The following is a 25,823-nucleotide window of genomic DNA, read 5'->3' as shown; positions in this document are numbered from 1 at the left end:
CCACACTCAGTGCTCACACCACACCTCACTGCTCAGCGTAAAACCCTCTACCAACATCTGGCTGCCCATAGTATATGGTCCAGGTTTTTGAAGCCTGTGTCCAGGGCTCTTCATGGTCAGCCATCCCATCCACCTCCCTAGACACATCTTCTCCTCATGTTAGGCTCCAGAAGCACAGATGAGGTGTTTTTAGAGCCCTAGACACACTGGACTGCCCCTCAGTTCTGTCCCTTTGATCTCTCCTTAGCCTGGAGCTCGCATCCTACTCATCTTCATTTGGCTAATTCCTACCTGAGTGAAGGCTCAGCTCAAGAGTCACCTGCTCTGGGGGAAGCCTTCTCTCTTCTCCCCTGGCCCCACATCATCAAGGGCAGGTACTATCTTGATAGATCATATTGGCCTTTATCTTGATATATTTTTTTTTCCTGAGTGTGACTTTAGTCAAGTCATATGCCAAGTTGTACTAACAATGTAATCTGAGTCCATGTCTGCTTTCCACACTGGCCTTTAAGACACTTAAACTCAAGAACCACATTTTAGTCATTTTTGCCTTTTGTTGGCTAGGACAGTGCCTGGCACACAGCGAGTATTCCTCAAATGTTGGTTGAATGTAACTGAAAAAGTAAATTCACTTTTCCGTTTAACAGGAGGATGTGGAGAAAAGGGAACCCTCGTACATTGCTGGTGGGAATGCAGATTGGTGCAGCTACTGTGGAAAATAGGACGGAGTTTCCTCAAACAATTAAAAATGGAACTCTGCTTGACCCAACGATCCCACTTCTGGGAACATATCCTAAGAATCCTGAAACACCAATCAGAAAGAATATATGCACCCCTATGTTCATAGCAACATTATTTACAATAGCTAAGATCTGGAAACGGTCCAAGTTGCCCATCAACAGAGGAGTGGATAAAAAAGCTGTGGGACATTTATACAATGGAATACTACATGGCTGTAAAAAAGGAAAAATTTCTTACCCTTTCTGTCAGCATAGATGGACCTGGAGACTGTTATACTAAGCAAAATCGGCTAGTTAGAGAAAGACAAATACCGCATGATCTCATTTGTATGTGGAATCTAATGAATAAAATAAAGTGACGAACAAAATAGGTCCAGAGGCATGGATGCATAGAACAGATTGACGGATCTCAGAGGGGAGGGGGTAGAGGGAATGGGACGAGATTAACCAAAGATCATATATGCATGTATATAGTGTGGGGAAGGCCTGGGGTGGGGCAGGGGTGGGGCAGAAGGGGACAAACATAGGGGAAATGGGGAAAAGCTGCAATACTGACAACAGTAATATAAATAAAACAATTAATTAATTGAAAATAAAAGGAAATAATGAATGAGGCTGTGGTTGTGCTTCCAGGAAAGCTGGCATGGTCTCTGCAACTTCTCCAGTCTGCACCTGTGCTCAGCTTCTACAGCTGACCTGCAGCCCCTTGCCCATCCCAAACTACAGACAGTCAGTTCCAAGTATAGCATTGCTCTTCTGTAGAGGCTTCACACCTCTCCTGGCTGTATAACTTGACTGATCTGGGCAGAAAATTACAGAAAATACAACTGAAATAGGCTTGAATAATAAAGTTTTCTTGACTCAGGTATTAAGGAAGTCCAGGGACAAGGTAGGCTTAGTCATGGCTCTGCCTGTGTTTCCGGCCATTATTTTGGCTACACCCTTTCTCTACCCATTGGCTTCACATTCAGTCTGCCAGCAGAATGGCTGTAGCAATTTGAGGCCCAAGGTCACAATGACAGTATCAGAGGAAGTGAGGTTGTATCTAAAGAACTAGGGTTCTGTTTTCTCAGAAACTTTCAGCAAGCTTCCCCTCATGTTTTACTGAATTGGATAACACTCCTACTTCTGAGAAAATCCCATTGACTGGGAAATGTTATAGAAACTGATTGGCTTAGATCTGGTGTTCTGAGTAGGGATCACTCTTAGAGCGGTCAGGTCCTCCTCTGGAGGACCTTTAAAGGTCAGCGACCTTTAAAGCCTGTGGCTGCCAGAAGAAACCTAAATGAAAACCAGGGTACAGAGCTACGGGGGGAAAAATGGCTCAGTGATCACTGTGCCAAGCAGTGCATACTGTACCCTGAAAATCTTCTGGTTCCTGATGGGTTATAGCAGAAACCCTGGACTTTTGAGTCCGTGGAGCTACAAGAAAGTTGATTCAATTCAGAGTCAGCTCAACACAGTGTGTGGTTGGTCACTGTGTGCATGGCATGTTAGTATGCCCTGTTGCTTTCAACAAGGTTTTCTCTCCTCTATTGAGGCAGTAGGGGATAGATTAAGCCTCCCAGCTTGTCCCTTCATCACCTGTCCCTAAAGTATATATGGGGCCCTTTTGAGGTTTTCTAAAAAAGTTCTACAAAGGGGAAGTAATTAGGGATAGTAAGTAGCTTCCACCCCATCTTCCTGATTCTCTTACTCCTTTTCTGTTAGGCTTATAGAGAAATGCGGAAGCCAATGGTGGGTCCCTCTGCTAAAAGTGAGGGCCCTCCTGGGAAACCAGGCTGCGGACCACCCTACTCTGAAAGTGATCCCTCGTTCTCACTGAGAACCAGCAGGAGGGCTTTGTTTCTTCCAGTAGTTCTGAAAGTTTTGTGCTCTTGGCCCCATGACCCTTCTGATTACTTTGTATGATCTTGTCTCCTTAGATGTTCGACTGGATAAGCCACAACAAAGAGTTATTCCTCCAGAGCCATACAGAGATCGGAGTCAGCTACCAGCACGCTCTCGACCTCCAGACGCAGCACAATCACTTCGCCATGAACTCCATGGTGAGTGAGCACCTGCTCTCAGCACTGCCTCTGGGGGCAGGAGGGTGGTGAGGGAAGGGAACTTGGGGAGGATGGGAAGGGGCAGGAACAGACTTCCACCCGGAGAATGAGGAACTCTGAATGCATGAGTCCTTTAGCATCCCGTTTGGCAGGATGGGGACGTGTGCAGTACATGTGGCCAGCCAGCTGTTCTGTAGCAGATTATGGTCCCATTTCTGCCTCTGACCTTGCTTTACATGGTGAAAGCAATGTGCTGGGGTTGTAGAAGGCATGTGCTCAGTGGAAGACTAGAAGGGAGAGCCACCAGTTCCATTCTACTGAGTTAACCGACTAGCATGTGTGAGTCACTGAGCGGGATGGTGAAGGACCTCCGGCTGGGGCACATAGGAAATGGTTGAGTGAATTAGGGCTGGTTAGACTGGAGAAGAGGAGCCTAAAGAGACATGCGATTGCTGTCTTCAGATACGTGAAGACTACCTTGGACAGAAGAGTATAGAATTGCTTTGTGTTGGTCTTGGAGGGACAACTATCTGGGGGATGGCAGTTGGAGGGGGAGGCAGGACATGACTCAGGGGGATGCACTGGAAGTGAGCCCCCCATCATGGGGAGTGTTCAAGCAGCCACTGAATTCAGAGAGGGATATTTGCTAGCTGTGTGGCCATAGGGAATTTACCTCTCTGTGCTTCAATTTCTTCATCTAAAATTGGAAATAATAATAGCTACTTTATAAAGTTGTTGTAAGGATTCAATGAATTAATTGTAAAGTGGTAGGAGCTGTGCTTGGTACATAGTAACTTATCAGTAATTATTGGTATTATGATAATGATGATGAGGTAGGAGCCTAGTTCAGATAATACGTGTGATCCCTTATAAAGCTGACACTTTGGGATACTATTTTTTCCATGTGGCCACTCCAAGAAACTTCATTTCAAAATCTCGCCTGACCCTTGAACCCATGTATTGTATTTGAAACACCTAAGTATGCCTCTCTCCCCCGCCCCCGCCAGCTCTTCCTACTTATTCTGATCCATAAGAATAGCTCCACCACTCCCCATATATCTGAACACCAAAGATACTTTATCATTTCAGCCTGTGATGCTGATAGGGAAGCAAGTATTAGAAAAACAAACATAGAGGGTCATGGAGGCCAGGAGGAAGAGAATTTCATTTTCTACCAGGTTGTTTTAAATATGCTACACACTGGACTTGATGTGCTGAAGAAGAAATAGTTCTGGCCTCAGGTGTTTCAGTGTGTCTAGCTGGGGAGATAACTCAGACTGTCGTAGTGCAGCTTGACATGTGCCATGATGATGTGCTGAGTTAACTAAGAACTTTAAAATCTCGGTGGTTTAAGAAAACAGGGGTTGATTTCTTCCTCTTGCCACATGCCCATCACTGGCTGAAGGGAGCTCTGCTCATCACAGTTACTAAGGGACCGGGGCTGATGGAGCAGCCGCTGTCTCAGATGCTGCCAGTTGTCTAACTAGACAAAGCATATAGCCAAGCACATGCTGGCTCTGCAACCATCCACCTAGAGGTGACACATGCCACTTTCACTCATATTTCATTAGCCAGCACCAGCCCCACAGGCACATCTCACTTTGTGAGTGGAAATGTATGGTCCTATCACGTGTTGGGGAGGAGAGAGTTGTGACTAGCCCTAATGACTAGCACAGGGAGCCATTGCAAGATGTCAGGTACAGATGAACATCATGAGATTTGCATAGAAAGGTAACTCAGGCTGCAGAATAGAAGGTTGTGGGCCCAGGGAGGGAAAATATCAACATAGATATTGTGTTCAATTTTGGCCACAACAGTCTTATATCTTCATCTAAATGTAAAGATTCATTGCCTTCCAACTAGACTCCTATAATTATGTCTCCTCCCTGGCTCACTTTAGTCACAGAGGAGCAAAGCAATTGATCACAGGTGATTAAGAACATGAACTCAGATCTAGTCAAGTCTGATTATCTGTGTGACTTGTGGATTTCCCCTGGTGAATTTTACAAATTCTGTGCCAGAATCTTCCTGTCACCCATCTGCCTGGCCCTAAGGCAGACACACTCATTTTAATAAGAAGCAAAGACAGACATCATTAGGGAGGTAAGTCTGCCACCAAGCCACTCAAAACGGTAAACTACAAAGCTAAATAGGAAGAGCCTTTGGTTTTGAATTATCTGCACCACTGCTCGTCTCTGTTAACATGGATAACTGAGAGTTAGTGGCACATCAAAAATCTTTCCTCTGACAAATTTACCTTTGAAGTCTCCATATTCAGGACAAAAATGAGGGAGAAAATTTACTAAAGGGAAGCATCTTCTGGAGCTGGGAGAGAAGGAAGAAGAGATTTCATACACAATGGCCAATTAGCCTGTTCCAGCCCATCCCGAAGTCTCCCACCTCCTGAATACCTGCAGCATTCGGAGGCCGTAGCCTGATTAGGCTGGATCTCCTCTCTGCCTGCAGGGCAGGACAAGGGAAGGGAAATCCAGGGTTGTTGGATTAAGTTGCCTGGGCACCTGTGCTTTATAAACACAGCCGTGCTTTTTTTAACTGGGAGGTTTGCAGGTTTGTTATTAAAAGGAACTTCCACAAAGGGGGATGTGAGCATCCCAAACAGGTGAAAGGGGGGAATTACAGACTCCTTTTCTCTGGCCTGAGTGATGGATGTTGCTGCCAAGAAACAGATGAATACAAGCAGCTACTGCTGGAGCCCAGTGACTACATGAATGATAAGTTACTCTGGGGAAGTGAGAATGGGGATTGTTCTGTAAATTCACTGAGGCTTTTCTGATTCTGTTCTCGGAAGTTATACACACAGCCACACATCTTTCCACAGGTACATACATGTAGCATACTTGGTTTTAGGCTACACGTGAGTTCTTTGGTATTGAATCCTGTTTTATAATTTAAATAGGCCAGTGATTTCTTACCCTTTGGGGAGGTCACAGACCCCTTAAAATCTAGAGAAATACATATATGAACACATTTTTAAAGATAATTTCAGGGAATTCAGGGGAATCCTAAAGCCTATCAATTTCAACCTCCCCAATTTAAGATCCCAAGGACCTAATGACTTCTTTCAGATGTTCCACAGATGATTAAGGATCAGACATTGTGCTGGATGTTGGGCATATAGTGGTGAACAAAAGAGAGATGGTCTGTTCCATGGAGGCTCCAGTGGGGAGACAGATGTTAAATATATAATCTAATGTAAAAATATAATTAAAACCAATAAATTTTATGGTGAAAGAGTAAGGGACACTATGAGAGAGTATAATAAAAGAGGCTCAGTTTAAGTGAGAGGTCAGGTGTATTTTTCAATCAGAAATCAGTACCGATTTGCTCATGGTTCATCCACTGATAGTCATTTATGATCTGTGAATTAGCTATATAATGTACCAAAGAACTTATAAAGAAGCCCTAGGCATATTGTTTTGTAAATTAAAGTTATCGATTTATAATTTACCTGTTTTCTAAGATTTGTTTTCGTGTGTCTAGTATTACATACTGGTTAAAGACCCAACTCCAGCTAAGGTGACCATTAGTTACAAATAATTGCATATCATTAAGTTGTAGAGGAAAAATCAGAAATTTCCTAAATTTTATATATGAGTTAGTACCAATAAAGGCTATCGGTTATTAACATGTCAAGAGTGGGAGTGATACCCTACTGAGTGTGGTATGTGAGCAACTTTAAAAGAAAAAGGTTAAAATCGGTTTATTTTTGGCTTTTTGTCTAACATACTTTTTGCAGTTCCCACTGGGGAATCCTAGTCTTTTGATCTTTAAAAAAATAATAATAGTAATCTACCTACTAAACCCAGTAGACAGGTTTCTTGAGTTCCCTGGAGCCGTCCTCTTTATTAATTATGCCTTATGTTGTGGAAGCCTTTATCACAATTATTTTCCTTCTCCTGAGTGTGGCCTTCTCCTCTGATGGGAATGTGGGCAGATGGAAGTAGGGTTGTAATATGAAACAGAACAATCATTTAGCTATCCAGTTCTAGTTCTTTATGAAAAAGTCACAGGGGTGCATACAAACATAACACAGCCTTATTTACAATTTTAATTAGCCAGTTCTTTGGGAAAAAATAAATTGCTAATGGTTCTGTCTAGAATTTTAAAATATGAAATAATATTCATTTTTTTATTAGTAGGACTTTGAGGATTCACATTAGTGATAACCATGTGCAGAGAGGCGGCAGGAATCCTTTCTCCTGTGGCATGTTTGATAGCTGCTTTAATCCTATTAATTTTCTCACCAGAGGCACATATTGCCACTTGATGGTGTGCAAATCAGACCAATTGCAGCAAGTCCTGTGGTGCTCTCTCTTTGTTTTGAGGGATGGTTACAAATGGTAGCACCAAGGAAATGTCAGATCTGGTGCAAGAGAAATCAAGATTCTGAGGCAGGCTTCCTGACCCAATCTGAGAAGTCTTGCTCTGGGGTCCTCTGTCATCTTTGATTCTTGGCAGCCCTAAACCATGATTCTAAAGCACTTCCCCATCCTCAGACAAGCAGCACTTCCTATAATGACACTATTTCTAAATTTTGGTGTGTAAACACAGACACACACACACACACACACACACACATGCACTCGCACTATTGTGATGTTTAAGTAGCCAGCATTTGACCCTGCTATAGTTGCAAAGCCCCACTGTAAACAAAGAACCCATTAAAAAAAGAAGACATCCGGTGTGTGTTAGTCTTCTTAGTATAATTTTTTTCTCCAAAGAATCATGTAGTGAGCTTGCTAAAAATGCAGATTTCCTTTTAGCTTCCACCCCAGTCCTAGAAAATTGTAATTTCTGGGTGATGGGGGGCCCTCGGAACCTAAATTTTTAACAAGTTCCCCAGGTGATTTATATGCACATTTAGGTTAGAGAACTGTTGTTCTGTGACTATCTATACATACAAAATAGTTACTAAAGTAAATCATCCCAAGTTCTGAAAGACAGTCTACTTCCAGCAAGACAGCATGAGGAGCTCCACAGACCCTCTTGCCAGTGAAACTGGTGAAAATTATTTAAAAACACTTAAAGTCTCTGGAAATGGTCTAAGTGCATACAGAAAATGAAAGAACATTTATTCAAGAAAATCTACTAAACCTCAATAAGAACAATGAGTCTATGGCATTTGAATCAAGACCCACTCTCTCCTTTTCCCATCCAAGCTCAATAAACTCCACTCCAGACTGTCATAACCAAGGACACAGGGCTCCCTTTCTCCCCAAGCTCCAAGTTGAAGGACTGTCTTTCCAGATGAGTCTTTTCTTATCCTTCTCCAAGCTACCTGTTGCTACAGCTAAGTTCTGGGTAAGTGTGGCCAAGAGCTGGCAACTCCTTTTGCCAAAGGCTCTGCCATGGGTCCAGCACAGCTGAGAATTCTAGGGCCCCAATTGCCCTTGCCCCAGATTGTAATGTAGAACCATGCTGGGAGAGGCAAGCCTAGAAGACCTGAGGCTACCTTCTCCCCTCCACTGAGTGTTCAGCTCCTACAGTGGGGATATCACTCAGGAAAACACATCATTTTCCCTAATGCAGCTGCAGAGCCAGAGCTCAGAGATTTTGGGGGGGAGGGGGGGGCGGGGCTTAGAAACTGTAGTGTAGAGAGTACCAAAACTTTTCCCAAAGCAGCTAACTTCATTTGCAGCTGAGATTGGAGAAGTTCAAACCAACAGCACTCTCGGAGATTCCCTTAGGGAGGCTCTCGTGAAAGGCAATTGGGAGCAGATTGGTAGAGTGGTAGAGTCATTGGAGATACAGGATGAATGGTAAGCATGGTAGTTTGCCAGAGAGAACAGGGGAAAGAGACTTCCTGGGACCAGAATAAATCTGGAGCGCAGACCTCAGAAACTATCCCTTCAAAGGAGCCCAATTTGATTGGATAAGTTTGTGGAGGAATTTCTGCCCCAGGGCATTCTTGAAAACAACCATCAGCTGGAAATTAGTGGAATTTAACAGCTGGGTGTGGTCAGGGAAAGAGAACATTAAAGAGAGCACTGCCAAAACCACTTCATCCCAAGGTGACTCTGGCTACCCAAGGCTGCACCCCCTAAGGAGCAACATCAGAGGTTTCCACTGTGGGAGCTGAGGTGCAAATAGACTTCACTAAAACAATCCAACTGGTTACTAAACAAATAAGCAAGAAAATAAGCCCCAGAAGTGGGGGGACCAGTAACCAGAGTTACTACAATATAGTATCTAAAATGTCTAATTTCCAACAAAAATTGTAAGATATGCAAAGAAACATAAAAGTATAACTGGGGGGGGGGGCCGATAAAAGCAGACAATAGAAACTGCCTGTGAGAGCCACTAGAAGCCAGACTTAATAAGGATGTCAAAGTATCTATTATAAATGTTTTTTGTTTAAAAAAACAAAACTAAAGGAATACATGATTTAAGAAGTAAAGGAAGGTATGATGACAATGTCTTGTCAAAGAGAATATCAGCAAAAAGGATAGAAATTATAAAAAAGAACCAAAAGGAAAAATGCAGTCAGAGAAATGAAAATTCACTAGAGGAGCTCAACAGTAAATTTGAACTGGCAGAAGAAAGAGTTAACAACCTTTAAAATAGATCAATAGAAATTACTCAGTCTGAAGAACAGAGAGGAAGTAGAAGGAGGAAAAATGAACACAGCCTCGGAAAAATATGGGACACCATTAAAGGTATTATCATATGCAGCTAACATCCTACTTCATGATAAAAGACTGGAAGTGACCCAAATGGTCATCAGCTGATGAATGGATAAACAAAATGTGGTCTATCCATATAATGGAATATTAGCAATGAAGCGCTGAAAACATGCTCTAACACAGATGAACCTTGAAAGAAGCTAGTCACCAAAGACCACATATTTATATGATTTCATTTATATAAAAGTCCAGAATAGGCAAACCTATAGAGACAGAAAGTTGTTGCTTGGGGTTGGGTTGGATGGGAGATAGAGGGGCAGTAATAAAAGGGTACAGGATTTCTTTTTGAGATGATGAAAATATTCTAAAATTGACTATGGTGTTGGTTGCATATATCTATATTCTAAATACTATACTAAAAACCATTGCGTTGCATACTTTAAATGGGTGAATTGTATGGTATGTGAATTATATCTCAATAAAACTGTTAAGAAAAAAAAGAAGACAACTGTAGAAGGAATGTTTTTAAGTGGGTTCCCACTAGCTTTACGATACCACCTTCTTAATGGTTACAGAACTTGACCGTGGTGGTGTTAGCGAGGCTGAGGTAGGAGGTTCGGTGTACCACTTGGCATTCACTTATTGGTGTAGTCAATAGACTTCTTTTTTTTTAAATCTTCACCTGAGGATATTTTTTTCATTGCTTTTCAGAGAGAGTGGAAGGGGGAGAGAGAGAGAGAGAGGAACACTGATGTGAGAGAGACACATCGATTGGTTGCCTCCCACACACACCCCGACTGGGACCAGGGATCCAGCTGGCAACCAAAGTACATGCCCTTGTTCAGAATCGAACCCGAGACTCTTCAGTGCTCGGGCCGATGCTCTAACCACTGAGCCAAACTGGCTAGGGCATCAGCAGACTTTTGCTGTCTGTATTCTCAGTGCCCTTTGGTAGACACTGAGAACAGCAAGATTCATAAGACACAAAGCTGTTTTCAAGGACCTTGCAGCTTAGCTATCTTCAAATTCATGTACCTAATTCAGAGAGAATTTTGCCTACTAGGATGTCAGATCCTAAGGGCAGAGCTTTGTCTTTCATTCACACCTGCATCCCCAGGACCTATAATGATACCTGGCACCAAGTAGGTTTCTAATAAATGCTTGTTGAATGAATAAGGATATTAAGCATGCCGCAGCATCCATCACCAACCTGGAGCAGAGTTTGGGCAGTAAGGACATAGAACTGGTAAGGCAGGTCCTTCACTTCTGAGGGAGCCCTATAGGATGTGATTCCAGCAGAAGCGGAACAAGACGATGAATGAGAGCAGCGGTTTTTATCAGGGTGCGCCTTGCAAAGTCCCCAGGTGATGCACACTAAAGTCCAAAAACTACGGGACTAGATGATCTTTCAAGTTCCGCCTGACCCCAGCATCTTTGTTCCTGAGTTTCTAACCCTAAAGATGGAAGTAAAGCCTCTCACATGTGTCCCTCCCTGACAAGAATGAACGTGGTCCAGTGTTTGCTGTTAACACTGGGATCCCTAAGGCAGGCTTCTAGGGAAATCTGCGCTTGTAAAATGCTGCCTATACCACCAGCCAGACCTATTCTTGCTAATAAAGTTGAACAGGATGCAGTGTTTGTATCTCCACAAACAGCCTTGTGGGTGGAACTTCCCTTTTCTTCCAACTGAGTGGGAGGATTAGATTTTATTTTCTGATCTGTTCAGGATCCATTTGTGATCCTGGTTCTTGTCACCATTGTCAGCGTTAAACTTGTCCTAAGGAGAGAAGAATATGCTCTGAACTAAGCCTGTTAAAGCTGGTGCTTGTGTCTAAGGCCTCAGTCTTCCACCCTGGCTGCCACTAGAGTCATCTGGGAAGCTTTGAAAAAATGCTGCAGGTGGGCCTCACTGCCCAAGACTCTGATTTAACTGTGCTGGAGTGGAGCCCAGGAAATCTGTTCAAGGTTAAGAACCAGCTTGAGAATCACTAGTCCAGGGTGAAGAAAATAAGCCAAGGGACAATTGCGCTGGGGACAAGCTCTAAAGCTACTGGATCATTAGCCTATGGAAGTGGAGGTGAGGACTTCCCTTTAAGGTCAGGAGTATTCAGGGCGCAGCAGCATCTGTCTTTACTCTCTGGTCCTTGTTCCCCACCCCAGCCTCTCTAGGTGCCCCATTAACCTTTGCCCACTGGTCTCTATTCAGCCATGCTTTGGGGATTGGCTCCTATTCAAACAAGAAACATAGGGAAGCTCCTTGATTTAGGCAGAGGCTTTTTCAGCATCAGCCTGGTATATAATGCAGGCTCCTCTCACCTGCAGCCCAGTCACCTGGCTTGGTTCCCTTCTGAAAGGCTTCTCTGAGCTGACCAGCAGGGCTTGGCTGACCACTTATACTTCTAACTCAGGGCTAGCACTAGCCTGGCACAGCCTCCTCTCTTGATAGTACACTGCCCCCTTCCTCCTGGCCCCAGATTCCCCTCCTCTTCTCCCTCACTCCTAGTTCTCTGCCAACAGCCTTGGTACCTCTTTTCAGACTTCAAACCACTGCTCTCTCGGGCCTTCTGTCATTATGTTCCTTACCCTCAGGTTATTGATGGTGCCCTTTGGATGTGTACCTCCTGAGCCTTGTAGCTCACACTTTCGCATACTCACATACAGCCAGTGTCTGCCCTCTGCCATCTGTAGCCACCAACGGGTTAATTTGTCTGAAATTCAGCCAAAGCTGATTCATGCCCCTTTGAGGTCTCCTGGAGCCAAATGAAAGGCATGAAATGGTCTATGAAACCTAGCATGTCAGATGAGATAATGTACATGAAAGGGCTTCCACAAATATGGAATATTGGTAATAATAAGCAGCCGCATTGCATATGCCATTCTGGGCTATAGGTGGTAGCCAGCCGGGAGTACCAGATGAGGCATAGCGACTGATTCAGTACATATAGGCAAGACCTTTACAAGTAAGGACAGTCGAGAACTGAGAGGTCAGGACCAGGTAGGTGGATGGGAAAGAAGCAGCACTTTAAAGCAGAGGTCAGAGTTCACAACATTGCCAGAGGCCCAGAAATAAGGAAGAACTAAAGGTTTTCCATCAGCAACTCCTTTTGGTTCTACCCTCAAAATATATCCAGAGTCTGGCCACTTGTTATCACCTCTACCCCAACCACCCTGTTCCAAGCTGCCATCAGCTCCTGCCTGGACTTTGGTAGTAGCCCCTACCTGGTCTCCCTGCTTCCACCTTTGCTCTCTCACAGTCCATTCTCAACACAGCAGCCTGAGTGATCCTGCCAAAAGTAAAGTATGTCATATCATGTTACTCCTGCACTCAAAATGCTTTAATGTCTTCCTATCCTCAGGATAAAAGCTGAAGTCCCTTACCATGGTTTATGAGGCTCTGTGTGGTCTGAACCTCAGTTACCTCTTGAATCTCAACCTCTACTACCTACTCATCTGCTCTAGTCACCTGGGCTTCTTGCTGTTCTTTAAACCTCTCATGGTCATTCCTGCCCCGTGGTCTTTGCCCTTGCTGTTCCTTCTACTTGTACCCTCTGCCTACCTGTTCACTCTCTCACTTCATTCAGGGGTGAGCTCAGGTGTGTCATCCTGGATTTCAGGGGTCAGTCTGCCCTGACTTCTCTGTCTTCAGTAGTGCTTCTCAATCTCGTCATGATCTGTCTTCAACTCAGCTTTATTTTATACAGTGCTAAAATAAGAAATATAGAATAAATATTAATTTATTCTCTGACTCCTCTACTAAAATGTAAGCTCCATGAATGTGGGAATTTTGTCTGTCTTGTTCCCTGCATGCATAGTGCCTTACACTGTTGAATGAATAGTTGAATAACAAATAGGATAGAGATTGAAGACTCTAGCCATAAGGCAAGATATTGATTAAAGGGGCAAAGTGTTGCCTTAATCCTTAGCTTTCCTGTGGTTCTGTGGAGACAGGCACCTGTGTGTTCCCAGGGTGACTGCCTTTGGGTTTACAGATGAGATGGAGATTATTGCTCCAGGAGAGAAAGGACAAGAGAAACCCACCTGCAAGGTTCCTGCCCATGCTGGAGCTGGGCTGTTCCCAAGAGCATTCCAAGGGCAAATCAAGGGTCCCAATGGGGAGGCCTCAGAGATGTAGAAATGTTTATTTAATTCTCTCTCCAGAGGCCCTGTTTCTCTCAGATATGAAGTTTTAAATCTTTGGGAGAGATTTCTCATACTCTCTCTACTCCCTTGAGGGACATCCTTGGCCAGCCCAACTGTCTCACATTTATGGCAAAGTAAAATAGCAATGTGTGAAAGAGCATGGGCACTAGGAGCCAACCGTGGCTCTCTATTTCCTTCCTAGTTGTGCAATCATAGGCAAGTTATTTTAATTTTCAGAGCCTCACTATTATAAATGGGGAACAATGATTGTGCTTTTTCCAGGGATGTTGGAAGGATGAGACAGGATTTGTGCACTTTAGCACATTTTGCTTGGTGTTACGCTTGGTGAATGTTCAGCTATTATTATTGTCAGGGTTGGGAGCGCTAGAAGAAACAGTTCTCCTTGTTCAGGGGAAGATCCTCAGAGTTCCCATCTACAGAGCTTCTCCAACTTTAATGTACACACGCATCACGTGGGACAATCTTGTTAAAGTGCAGATTCTGATTCAGGATGTTAGGGAAGGGCCTGAGATTCTGCATTTCTAACCAGCTCCCAGATTGTACTGATGCCACAATACAATCTCTGAATACAATACAAGCTCTGAATAGCCACATCCTACAAGAGAAAAGGCTGAGAGAATAAAATACTGGAGAATGCATTTTCTTAAAGTCTTATAGCCTCTGATTTCAACCTGTACAGGCAACCTGAAATTACTACATCGCAATCCAGAGGAGCTACGTTGTTTCCAACCACTGTCTCTGCTGTTGTCCCTGATCCTGATTCCAGCTGTCCCTACCCTCCCTGTTATATCAATCCTGCAGTGATGCCTCATATAAAGATACTCACCCCCTGCAAGGAAGTTTCACTCAGAACTGAGAAAGACAAGAAAGAGGGGCTGGCTTCTTTTTAGCTTAAATCTGCTCCTGGGTTTCCTTGGCCCTCAGACATATGGCCAGGCGCTTGTTTTCATGGCTGCTTAATGGTTTGTAAAGCAATTGCTGGAGGAAACATTGCTACAGCAAGCCAGGTGAAAGGGACAGAGGGATTCCTGGGCCAATGTTATCTTTGCTGAGCACCGGGGCTGCTCCAGCTTCTTTCCTCTCTCCGCCTGACAGTGACAGATGGCTTCCACATGGTTTGACCTACTGTTTGGCCAGATTTGACCAGATAGTCATCCATCAACTGCCCTATTTGGCCCCCTAGAGGGCACCCTGTGGTTTGTGGGAGGCAGAAGTAGGAGTTTTCATTTAGAGCTCATCACATCTCAGCTATCGCAGAAGAGTTTCAAACATGGACAGTTCTTATTCCAGATGTTACTATCCCAGTGTCCATATGTTTCGAGGGGAATCAGCAGGTTTACATGGTAATGTTAAACTAATTAATCATAAGCTGATGCTTTAACAGCTTCAGTACCCAAAGTGGGTTTGGTACTAGCAAAGATGTAAGCGATACATATGGCATTATTAATCTGGAGAAAGGAAGTGAGGTTCAGCTTTTTCCATCGCTTTGGCACAGTCTATTTTCTTACTGATGTTGAATGTTACTCACCAAGCCACTGAAAACTGTATGGGAAAATCTCCAAATACTTCTCCTTATGACTTTCTTTGAGTGTGACAAAACAAAAATGTAAATGAATATAGGCTGCAGGGCATGAGAAAAGGTAGCTATAAGCAGAGAGGTCATGCAGACTAGGAATCAGGAGGCCTGGGTCTAGTCCCAATTTGTCTCTTCTTTGTGACTTTGAACACCACTTAATTGACTTAACAAGTTTTTAAGTACCTACTAGATGGACTCAAGAAATGTCTGGAGATTTTCTTTCCCCTAACTGTAAAATGAGATTGTTATATGAACTTGGCTTCCAAAATACTTTAAATAGTGTGTATATATTCCTTTCCTTATTAAAGTAGTTTTTGCTCACTAAAACTTGCCTATTTCACTTGATATAAATTATACTTTACTTGAAAAGAAAAAAGAGTCCAGCCCGAGTGGCTTAGTTGGCTGAGCGTCATATAATGAACTGAAAGGTCACCAGTTTGATTCCTGGTCAGGGCACATGCCCAGGTTGCAGGCTCTATCCCTAGTAGGAGGCATGCAGGAGGCAGCCAATAGATGTTTCTCACATTGATGTTTCCCTCTCTCTCTCTCCTCGCTTCCTCTCTCTCTAAAGTCAATAAAAACATATATATTTTTAAAAAAAGCTCTTCGGCCCGGCCGGGTGTGGCTCAGCGGTTGAGCGTCAACCTGGGATCCAGGAGATCAGGGTTCGATTCCTGGTCAGGGCACATGCCCGGGTTGCGGGCTCGATCAATGCCTCTCTCATCATTGATGTTTCTATCTCTCTCTCTCCCTCTCCTTTCCTCTCTCTGAAATCAATAAAGATATATTAAAAAAAATAAAAAAAATAAAAATTGAAAAAAATAATTTAAAAAAATTAAAAAAGCTCTTCAAAAGTAAACAGAAATGGGGAAATTTGAGTAATTACAGTTTTCATGGAATATAACCTGACCAAATCTATTAAAACTAAAGATACATCAAAATAAATTTTAAAACTAAAAATGTTAAATGTATTAAAATTTTTTCCCCCTCACAACTCCTAGCATTATTTGCAGGGGAAACAAAAAGCAAAAACTAGAAATAACCTTTGTGTATCAATAAAAAGGAGTTTGATAAAAGCAAAAGGTTAAACATAAATTCCCCATTAGCTCCATCACCTATAGACATTTGATGTTTTGATGGTTTAGTGGGTATGAAAAGGGCTGGGGGATAAAATACTGTATACTTCGTCTGTATAATTTTAAGAAATTATTTTTAAAAAATATATATATAATTTTTAAAAATCTTCTCTGTGCACAAGAGAATTGTGATGAGCAAAAGACCCTGTAGAAAAGTTCCCACTACCATGTATAGCTGATTCAAAATAAGCAGTTAATGACTGATAATACTTGGGTGTGCTTCCTTACTATGCATAATGTTTTTCTCAGCTGAGGCTATACTATTTTTATATATTTTGTCCTTCACATTTTGATTTAACATTTGGTTTTCATTTGACCTGAGTGATTTTTGCTGAGTACCTTGGCCTTTGGACAGTTATCTGCCTGGCTTCCCTCCCTTGACTTTTGGATGTTAGGAGGCAAGGTCTCCAGAGCTTGTCTAAAGGACTGAATTCCTTTCAGGAAAGTGACCTCTACATGGTTGTTGTGCTTCCCCTTCTTTGATGGTTTGACAGATTACAACTTCATTTTCATAATAATAATTTAAAAGCTGCAGCCCCTTTAACTGGAATGGAATTGAGAACCCGTGCCCAGGACTCCTTTCTCCCAGTGCTGGGACACCTCTTCACTGACTCCCCTCCTCCTCTCTGGAGGTAAAGATGAGAAACATTGGCTCTGGATAACAAAATGAAGGGTCCCGTGCCCAGGCTGAGGAGGAGGTTCTAACACCTTTAGTAAAACAGTCAGTAATAAGGAGAAGGATCTGTCTCTTTGAGGACAAGACATTCCCACTTCTGGGTGCCTTGGGCATGGCTAACACATGCCAAGGGAGTGGAAATGCCTGAAGAAGGCCATCCCAAGAGGCAAAGAGTTCTATTCTTCCAACTTAAGGTATGGAAGAACACTGTGTTGAAGGGGCTTGGCTCACAGAGCAAGTCACTGGCTGATTCTGAATTCTCTGATCTCTCTGGGCCAAGGAAAGACCTGTGGATAAGTCAGGGCCCTAGACCCTCGAATATCTGCCAGCAGAACGGGGGTGGTGTGCAGGGCAGTGGCCTGACAAACAGCCAGGGCAGCTTCGCCTGCTGCGGGGACTTTCCCCAGGAATAGCAGGGTGGATTTGGCGTGCTCTCTGTGAAATACATGGGGCTTTGGACTCTCGTTGGAATATTTGCCTCTAGTTGGAATAGTTGATATGTTTTTCTTTTGTTATGCTTTTAACTAATACTTTGAGTTGGTTTGCATTTAATTTGGAGAGTTAATACCAATCTGCTGGAACTGGATGAGGGAAAAGATATGACATTCTTTGGGTTATTGGTTATATGCCAGGCAATGGACTGGATGCTTTATGTCTCATGTAACCCACAGGGGAGAGTTTCTGATTCAGAGTGGGAACCTGTGACCACAGGAGTGTAAAAGTCACCCCTGCTTATAGGAGTGAAGTGAATGGGATTCAGATAATACATGTATTCGGAAAAGATCTGTCCTTCCAATCAGCCCCCAGCTTGGGGCTTAGGGTTACCAGAATGGCAGCTGGCATCAAGTGATTGTTTCTAGAGGAACTAGTATCTCTTTCAGAGTATACCACATAAGAAACTTCTTTTAAAGAGAAAAGTCAGCTGGGTTTTTATGTGGAAAGTTATGGTTATCTACAAACAACTCTGCGTGTGTTTGTAGCCAGTGAGGGCAGCCAGGAGCCAGGTTCAAAGTGAAAGCCTTTGGCAGGGCTGAAAACTTTCATCAAGATTCTGCCAAGAAGTTCTTTCAGGAGAATGACTCCACTCCATTGATTTCAGTTAATCACAACAGGAGACAAGTCCCCAGGAGAAGGGGGCCGTCCATCCCGTAATCTCCAATTAATGAATGAAGGAATGAAATGAGAAAATGAAGAATTTTGTAGGTGACAGAAGTGGGGATAGGGTGTAAATATAGAGGACTTTTTGAGTTAGCAAGATTTTGCTGGAATTTAGTTATTTTTCCCATTTGTGACCAAATGATAGGAGGAGAGCCTTGGGGGAAGGTGGGATGGGGTGGATGAAGCAATAGACAATGCTGTGGGCATTTGCATTCTGCAAGGTAGATAGTGTTTATATCTGGATTATGCAATACTTTGAGTAATGATAATAATAATAGTACTTCATATATGTGGGGGATTTAAATTAACAAAGCAGCTTTAAAGTGAGGGATTGAGAAAATACTCCCTAAGCCAGAATTATTAATTATTAACTTCTGGCCAGAGAAACGGGTTAGTCTAGGCAGCTCTGCTCAGGGAGAGGGGCTGAAGAGGACAGGGGGAGGGGAGCAGCTGGCCCTTGGTCACTCAGCTGCAGCTGTGGCCCTCACATGACAGGGCAGAGGGCAGAGCCAGGATGAAGGGCTAAGGTAAAGGACAGCCGGACAGCCGAGGCTGGGCTGTGTACCTGCATGAGGCGGCACTCCTCTCCCTGGCCTCACTCCCTGCACTCTTCCCCTCACCAGCCCTTTAACTCACTGGGCAGTCTTTTGAAAGCACGAGTCAGATCTTGTTACTCTTTTGTTTAAAACCTTCCTGTTATATGTGGAGTTCAGTTTATACCCCACTTTCTCCAAAGAAGAGGGTTTCGGGAGGGGAATAGATTCAGTCATCATTTTCCCCTAGGCACTGAAGATAAGAAAGAAGGAACCTGTGACCTCCTGAATTCTCTCTGCATCTGATCTGGTGCCCTCTGTAAGAGGAAACTATATTTTGGGCTGTGTGGAGCTGACACCCCTTTCTCAGAAATGGAATCTCTGAGATCATTTAGCTCAACTCCCTCACTTTACAGATAGATGAGGAAACTGAGGCACAGAGGAGGCAAGTGGTGTCTGAAGTGAGTGCCAGGGGTGAACCAGAACTCATGTCTCCTGACTCCTGGCCCTCGTCAGATGGACAGCTCTGCTGATGAGAGGCATTAAGGCAGGCAGGCAAGAGCCACAGGGCCAGGCAGATGGGGTGGGGGGGAGCAACTGGTAGGAAATGGAAAGGCTGTGAAGAGTCAAAGTATCCATTCCTTCTGGCTATGTCTCCAAGACAGACCATGTCCCCAAATGCTCCTTAACAGAGGCATAAACAGTGACATAGAAGAACCACAGGGACAGATTGACAAAGGCCATGGCATGCCATTTGTGCCTAAGGATTGAGCACCCCTATTTACCCAGCCTATTAATCCAGCTGTTTAACCTTGCTCTTTCCTTTTTAGTCATTTGGGACCATCTCTGCCTTTCCTTTTCCCATCTGGTTTGTGGCTGCCGTTTAGAACCTATGGACCCGTTTGTCTCAGGTTCTTGGCTGAAGGAAAGTGAGGAAGATGATGATGAGGAGCTTGGGCAGTGTGACTTGCCTGCAGCGTTGTGCTGCTCTGAAAAGGAGCATAGAGGGGGGAAATGAGCAAATTCATAAGTCAGCATTCTATTTATCCCTCTACCATGAGGAATACTGCCTCCACTTCTTTTGTGAAGTGTAATCATGTGTTAGTTTTAGTGAGACATTTCTCTGCCCACTGATAAGGAAACAAAAGAGGCATTTATTGTGCTACTTTCTAGAATGTGAAATGTAAGCTGTGGTCTTTTTTTGTTTGTTTGTTTTTAGCTTTCATTTATGATCACAGGCTTTTAGGGTTGAAGGGGGCCTTGGAGGACAGCCAGCCTCACCACCACCTCCTGTGCAGGAAGCCCCTTCCCTGCATCCCGGCCAGGGGTTCAGTCCCTTTCCTCCACATCCCCACAGAGAGTTTCTTCTATCTCTGTCAAAACACTTGCTTCATTTTGCTTTAAATTACAGTTATTTGAGGGCTTTTCTTAAGTCTCAGCTATGGCCCCCTGATGGCAGGAATCCTGTCTCATTCCTCTTTGATCTCCCACAGCCCCCAAAACAGAGCCTGGCCCTCTCTCCATAAATATTTGAATGAGTGACAAGGTGTTAACAGCCTCAAGAAGGCAGCCACAGTTGGACATTGCTAATACTGGAAAGTTCTTCCTGAAAGTGAGCAGAAATATGCCTCCCTGTGTTCCCTGTGGGGGAGAATGGAAACAGGTGGTGATGACAGAGGGCCAGACATCTATGATGTACATGAGGGACCTTAAATACAGCCTAGTGGCCTGCTCTTACTGCTTTTCTTGCTTCCCAGCTGGCCAAAGAACACAAGGTCTTTCCTAGGACAGGAAAACCCAACAACCCTAGATAGATCTCTATAAATGTGTGAGGGGGATAGTTTCAGGATTTGAATCCAGTTTGTCATTTCTCTACCCATATCCCCTCAGCCCACCCTGAAGGTCATGTACAGATGACCTTCCCACACACACGGACAGCTTCCTGTGTTTCTCTGCCCATGACCACTCTCTAACCTGTGGACTATGCTTGGCGTGTGTGGAGGTCAGGCTGGAAATGCCAGGGAGTTACTCCGGGAGAGACTTTCAACAGTGAGCAATGGGACTTGGTGCTTAAGTACCCCAGATTCCTCACCTCCCAGTGGGCAGCTCAGAAGTGCGTTCTCCACGGTCTTTCAAAAAGTTTCAGGAGGATGACCCCCACTTGCTCATAGCAGTAACCCACTCATGAACACATCCTTTATTCATTTTTCTCCCTGTCCTCTTTGACTTCCCCACTCCCTCATTGTACTTCCTAGGATCCCACCCAAAGAAACATCTGCCCCTCAATCCTTGTTTCGGGGTCTGCTTTGGGGGAACCTAAACTAAGACAAAGACACAAACAGGAAATTTGGGGGGAAGCCAAATGTTATTCCCTTAGAAGACAGAACTTTTAAAATCAATACATGCCTTTTTTTCTTTCTTTCTATTTCTAAGTGCAGAGTTGGTTTTTCTGTCAGTTCTATAAATAGAGTTTAATTTTAAGTAGAATCTGTGTCCTAACTCAGAAAACAGGGCTGATAATGATTTCTAAATCTCTGAAGGATAGTTATTTCAAATAATAATAGTAGTAATATTTTGGTCTATTAAGGAAATGTACTATGTCAGAAAGATCTTGGGCCAGACTAAAGAAAGAGATTATGCACAGGGGTCATTAGACATCAGGATGGATTTGTGTTCAAGCGTGTCACTTAACCTTTCAAACTTTCATGGAGACCTTTTAAATGAAAAGAGACCTTATCCACCTGGCTCAGGTTTGGGATGGAGTGCTTAGGGGAAAGCTAAGATGAATGGGGACCATGAGGGAAGAGGGAAAGAAAAGTAAAAGAACCTTCATTCAACTTACCCACTATTAATGCGCTATCCCTGAGCTAATAGAACCAAGAGAAAATGCCATTGTTGAAGAATATTTATCATCTGAGAAGATTTGAAACAAAGAACAGAGGTGTACAAGTCACCCTCATCCTCCTTCAGACAGACACTGTGTGAGTCAGAAAAGCTCTCTGTGGGTGCCACAGTGTTACTTGATTGTTTTGACACTTCAGACAATTAATATGAGGTAGCAGTTAAAAATAACCATGCTCACTACTCTTATGTTTATGGGGTTTTTCTTTGGTCTTGTTCCTTCCTGGAGAGTTTTCTACTAGCCTAGTAGGAAACAACGCACATGGTGGTCATGAATTTTAACTGGAAATCAATGATGGGAATGAGTGTGAACAAAACACAAGATGAAAGGAGTCAGCAGGGCCGGGAGACCCCCACAGATGCCTTTTGGGGTCAGTTGGAGAAATGTTTTTAAGTCAAGTAGAGATAAAAGTTTCCATCAATCTTATTTTTAGCATGGAAAAATGTGGCTTCAAATGCTCTCTTTATTTATTTACTTATTTATTTTTTAATTGATTTTTAGAGAGAGAGGAAGGGAGAGGGATAGAGAGAGAAACATCGATGAGAGAAAAACATTATCTATCAGCTGTCTCCTGCATGCCCGCTGCCCACTAGGGATGGAGCCGGCAACGTGGGCACGTGCCCTGACCTGGAATCGAACCAGTGACCTCTTGGTTCATGGGTCAGTGCTCAATCACTGAGCCACACTGGCTGGGAATCAAATGTTCTCTTTGTTTAAACACCCACTGATGGCCAGTGCCCCAGCTCTTTTGGTGGGGAGAGCGGCGTGAGGCAGCAAAGTGTTTGCTTGGTGATGGGAAGATGCAGAGTTATCATATAACAAATGTCCTTTGCCCTCTTTGATGTGCATTTCTCCCGTGTTGTAGGTGGCAGTAATGTCCTAGGTATGGCTCTCTCCTGAGCAAGAGAGGTGCTTTTGCCTCCTCCAGCTTTTGCCCTAGTCTAAGCCATTACTTCCAGAGAGTAACTTTTAGAAGTACAATGCTGTCCCCTTGGCATGACCTCATAAGATGAAAGTGAGGTTTACTGAGGCAGTCCATGCAAAGTCATTACATTTTATGTGCATTAATGGCACAAAAACTGTGCTGGTCCCTATAATGAAAAACCTTAGTTACTATACGTGCTATCTGTTGAAATGTTATCATAGACAAAGACTTCCCTTGGGCCCAAAACAGATATGCTAGTGTGGCCTGTACCATCCTCTCTCATACTTTTTGTTGGGGGTAGCTTCCTTCCCCAAATACCCACCCCAAAAGTGCTCAGTGGATACCTTTTCAGCCTGCCCCACTAAGTGCTCACTCTCCTTTCTTTCCAGAATGCCTATGTCAACATCAACCGTATCATGTCTGTGGCTTCCCGCCTCTCTGAGGCCGGCCACTATGCCTCGCAGCAGATCAAGCAGATTTCCACGCAGCTGGACCAGGAGTGGAAGAGCTTCGCGGCTGCCCTGGACGAACGCAGCACCATCCTCGCCATGTCTGCGGTGTTCCACCAAAAGGCTGAGCAGGTGAGGCCAAGGGCATTGCTGAGGTTGCTGTTGGTGAAGGGAGGGCCAGGGGAGGGGCAGATGGGAGTATATACACTTTGTAGAGAGCCCCTCCTCTCTTTGAAACACTGAAGGCCCTGCTGAGTAGTAGAAACAACCCAAGTCTACTACTTTCATGGCCCCTGTGTACATAAAGAAACATTGGTGGCTTTGCTTCTCTTCCAAACAAGAACCAGAGCCTGTTTACATTCCACTGGGTAGTTTATTGTTGTGTGTGCTTGTGTGTGTTTACTGCTTAGTTTGCGTCCCCTGAGCATAGACCAAAGGAGTGAAACTGAACTGATCGTAGAATCCTGAGAGCAGGGGAAGCTGATTTTACAGGAGCAATAACACAGTAGTTAGAAGTTACAATGATTTGTTCCCATTTACTTACTGGTGTTGGCCGGTGACATTACCAACTCCTTTTACAGAGAGGAGCCCTGAAGTTCAGAGACATTAAGTGACCTGCCTAAGATCCAGTGGTGTGTTGGAGCTGGCTCTGACCAGATCATGGAGGTCCAGCTGTTAAAATTCCAGGAATGTTGTGAACTGGTTGTTAAATATAGCTGTTACTTAAAACTAAACTTACATTAAATATATCATACTATAAGCAAAGACAACAGGTACTCAAAACTCACTACTTCCCAATTATTTTGCTACACTTTATTATCTAGGTTCTTGACGTTGTTTATATCTTTTTGGAAGTTTATATCGATGGTGGAAATACTATACAGTATGTGCTACATCATCTCTTCCTAACTCCACGTTTGGTGATATCATATCAATAGCTTGAAATAGACCCAGGTAGGAGTTTTACACCATGGGAATCATCAAATGCTACCAACCAAGGCTTGATCTATTGTTTTATTGATTGTCTAGAGTCTTACAAAATGAGGGAGAAAATATTTAAAAGTACAGACTAAGCTTAAAGTGTGTCTGGCCAGTAGCTCTACATTGTGAATAGTGCATAGAATTGAGGAAATAGTCTTCTGATATTCAGAAACCATTACTCCATTCAGCCAAGAAGCCCTTCGCATCACGGATGAACAAGCAGTGTTCTACCATAAGTTTTGTGCTATTTTCACTTTTGTCTTACACCAACATAAGTGAAATGGCCAACCAGCTTTCATGCCAAAACTATACAAGTATGTCGTATACAAAATCATCCTGTGAGAATCAGTTCATTACATGGAATTTACAATAAAGAACATTGGGTATGTTATTATTCTGTGTAAATTATGTGCTACATGTCTTTTATGTTAGTAAAGTTTATAATACATGTGTGCGTACATATATATATGCTGGTGGTTAAACATTTACTAACACACCAGTGTGAAATCCACACAATTTATGGACAAGCTGGAAGGTGTGTCTAATGTTAAAGTCTGTGGTGTTAACTTCTTAATTTTTTCTTTGTATGACATTTGGTAGTTCACAGATAATGGAGAGTTAGGCACAGGTTCTTACCTTAAATCTTTTCCTCTGTTACCCACCCAACATAGAAGCCAATATGGAGTAATTGAAAGAGTCTAGGCTTGGTGGATAGACACATGTAGGTTCCAGTCACCACCCCATCATTATTAACTTAGGGAGGCCATCTCACCATTCTGAGCTTGTTTCCTCATCTCTAATGTAGGGAGAATCACAAATCTCCCAGCCTGATGGAGCATGTAAGGTGCCTAGTGTGTTTTTTAAATGGTAGATTCTAATGCGGGTATTTATTCAACATTATATCCTGGTGTTTTGTATTTCCTCCACTGTGCCTGTTTCTACCTGAGACCTTACCAAAGACTAAAATACTTGTGTCATGAGTCCAGGGCAGCCCCCTGCATTGAGAGAGATCTCACCATGAGTTATTTTGTTCATTTGTTTTTTAAGATGATGGTGGCAATGACTGATTGTGACTAGTTCATTCTAAGGACCATGAGAATATTCATATCAAATCTCCAGAACTCTTCCAGAATTGTTAAGAAATGTCTTAATGTGATTTAAAAGAAAAACATATGGAATGAAAAAGCAGCCACAACAACCAACAGCCCAGGGACTGAAAGCTGACAGTGACACCAAGACTAGAACTCAAGCAGTTGCAGAAAATGCAGTGCCGGAACTGAGAGTAGCTGGAGGAGTCAACGTCTTGCTGCGGTTTCCTGATTTAGTTTGGATCCGGAGCAGTTTTATTTGTATCTGTTTTTAATGCAGTTTCCTCAGGTATTACCAGTTCTTCAGGGAAACTCATAAACTATGATTCTCTTTAGCTAGGGGGAAAAACACACCAGACAATGGGTTCAAGGCTGTTTTTTCAATGCGTTTGTTTAGGCAGCTCTTTATTGTCCTCACATGGGCTGTTCTAGGCAACGAGATTAAAAGGTATTTAGGCAGTTAATTTGAATGGAGCTGTGCACCCAGGCGAGAGGAATCAGACAGAACCATTCCAGACTGTTGGGTGAAGAATTATTTGCATTTTAAAGGTGTATTTTTCCACCTAATAAATCTGAGTGATTTCAGTTGGCTACCCTTTGTGCACAGACACCCATAGTCTTCCACAATTGTTAATTTTCATTTTTAAATAATTTGATATCTGTCAAGATCTATATATATATCACATTCCAGGAGACACTGCCACCGTAGGCACAGTATAGCTTATCCCCCTAAGCTGCTCCTCCCCTCTCCCACTCCTAAGGCTACTGACCCAGCAGTAGGGATCTTCTTGAGGGTTAATCTCTAT

The 25,823-nt window shown here is 43.4% G+C and overlaps 1 protein-coding gene across 16 annotated transcripts in view; it reads left to right on the top strand.

Moving 5' to 3' along the window:
- The window catches only part of KALRN (kalirin RhoGEF kinase), a gene marked incomplete at its 3' end in the record, with an annotated part of 571,907 nt that overhangs the window by 237,066 nt on the left and 309,018 nt on the right, over nucleotides 1-25,823 (top strand). For all 16 annotated transcript variants that reach the window (XM_081139141.1, XM_081139136.1, XM_081139139.1 and 13 more), the window contains exons 6-7: nucleotides 2,666-2,788; nucleotides 22,889-23,080. In XM_081139141.1, coding sequence (XP_080995267.1) covers nucleotides 2,666-2,788; nucleotides 22,889-23,080 — 315 coding nt within the window. The remainder of the gene's footprint in view (nucleotides 1-2,665; nucleotides 2,789-22,888; nucleotides 23,081-25,823) is intronic.

The sequence above is a fragment of the Miniopterus schreibersii genome (genome assembly GCF_964146895.1).
Source record: "Miniopterus schreibersii genome assembly, chromosome: 5".
NCBI lineage: Eukaryota > Metazoa > Chordata > Mammalia > Chiroptera > Miniopteridae > Miniopterus > Miniopterus schreibersii.
Note: the sequence above shows the minus strand (reverse complement) of the source record. Positions and strands in the feature narration are given on the sequence as shown.